We start from the raw sequence: 1,615 nt of genomic DNA, 5'->3' as shown, positions 1-1,615 counted from the left end.
CGGTCATCGGGCCGTGTACCAGCGAGAACGAAATTTTGGTTGGAGATGGGAGCGAAACATTTCTTATAAGGGAATGGAAATCTTCCGCATTTTAAACTTTGAGGGGAAGTCAACTCGAGATGTTCAAATCCTTTTGTTTCAAGCTATATATATATATATAGAGGGTATCAATAGGTACCCGACATGGGATAATAGTGACATCACACGTACTCATGTGCGCCATAGTACTCTATCTTGTATGCTTTCAATTAATGTTTATCAATAATTTTACTCATGGGGAAACTTGTATGTATGTATGCATTTATTTATTTTTGTTGCATTGTATATTGATTGAGGAATAAGTTATAATACATTGACTTATTGGTTAATAATATATGATTTAACTATTTATTTTTTTAATAACGATTATAATTTTTTTAATATTAATAAACTCTCGAATAAAGTACACAATTTGTTCGACACTTTAGTCACTTTATCACCCTACTTATCACCTTACCCTTTAATCGAGGTTCGACTCCTTCCTCTGGAGCCCTGGAACAAAATACACTATTTGTTCGACACTTTAGTCATTTTTTACTACATCTTTGAGGATTCTCTATTGACACGACTAAGTTTAGGACATGACTCTAATAACCATGTTAGGAATCACGGATCTCCACAGTGATATGATATTGTCCACTTTGAGCATAAGCTCTCGTGGATTTGCTTTGAGCTCCCAAAAGACCTCATACCAATGGAGATAGTATTACTCGCTTATAAACCTATGATCTTCCACTGAATTAATCAACGTGGACTCACTCACAATAATATATAAATATATATCTTGAAAAAAATTAAAATAAGTAAAAAAAAAAAATATTGTTAATTTGGAAGAGATGGATATAATTATTTTTATTTAATGAGAATTGAATTATATATTTATTTATTTATTATTTTAAAGAATAGATATGAGTTATTATGGTAATTAGATATTTATGTAATTTAAAATATTGAGGAGAATATGAATATAAAAATAAAAATAAAAATAAAATGATAGGGTACGGTGTTTGGGCATGGGGATTACTTTTGGGCCTCAGCCAGCAATGGTTTTTAAAGAACAAACCGCCATAGACGCCCAAGATTTGGCTTCAATTCTTCAATTAAATTCTGAGTTTTTTCTTTTCTTTTTCTTTTTAATTTTTTGATTTCCCCAAAAATCATTGCCTCGTAAAAACCTAAACCCTTTTTATTCTCTTCCATTCAAATCCCAAAATCCCTCTCAAATTTTCCCGTTTGATTTTCTCCTTCACTTCAATTTTCCCTTCCCAATCGCCTTGTTTCAGGATCTCTGTCTTTATGGATCGCCCCGACGAGGACCAGGATCGAATCGTTCCTATTGGTATGCTCCTTCTGCATCTTGTTTGACCACTGGTTGATTTCTTTTACTTGTTTTGAATTTTTCTTGTTCTTCTTGTGTTACTCCATCTGGGGTTTTGTGGAATTCTGCTATGATAACTTCTGGATTGGTGAGATCTTGATTTTTCCTTTTGAGAGAGATTGGTTTTTGCGTGTGTTTTTTTTTTTTTTTTTTTTTTTTTTTTTTTTTTTTTTTTTTTTTTTTTTTTTTTTTTTTTTT

At 31.5% G+C, this 1,615-nt stretch overlaps 1 protein-coding gene across 4 annotated transcripts in view; it reads left to right on the top strand.

Moving 5' to 3' along the window:
- Nucleotides 1-1,090: 1,090 nt before the first annotated feature.
- The window catches only part of LOC111433388, a 7,943-nt gene continuing 7,418 nt past the window's right edge, over nt 1,091-1,615 (top strand). For all 4 annotated transcript variants that reach the window (XR_002708790.1, XR_002708789.1, XM_023070442.1 and 1 more), the window contains exon 1: nt 1,091-1,378. Coding sequence is in view for 1 of the 4 variants with exons in the window: in XM_023070442.1 (XP_022926210.1) it covers nt 1,336-1,378 (43 nt within the window). In the remaining 3 variants the exon portion in view is untranslated. The remainder of the gene's footprint in view (nt 1,379-1,615) is intronic.

This window comes from Cucurbita moschata, unplaced genomic scaffold (assembly GCF_002738365.1).
Source record: "Cucurbita moschata cultivar Rifu unplaced genomic scaffold, Cmos_1.0 Cmo_Scf00003, whole genome shotgun sequence".
Classification (NCBI taxonomy): domain Eukaryota; kingdom Viridiplantae; phylum Streptophyta; class Magnoliopsida; order Cucurbitales; family Cucurbitaceae; genus Cucurbita; species Cucurbita moschata.
Note: the sequence above shows the minus strand (reverse complement) of the source record. Positions and strands in the feature narration are given on the sequence as shown.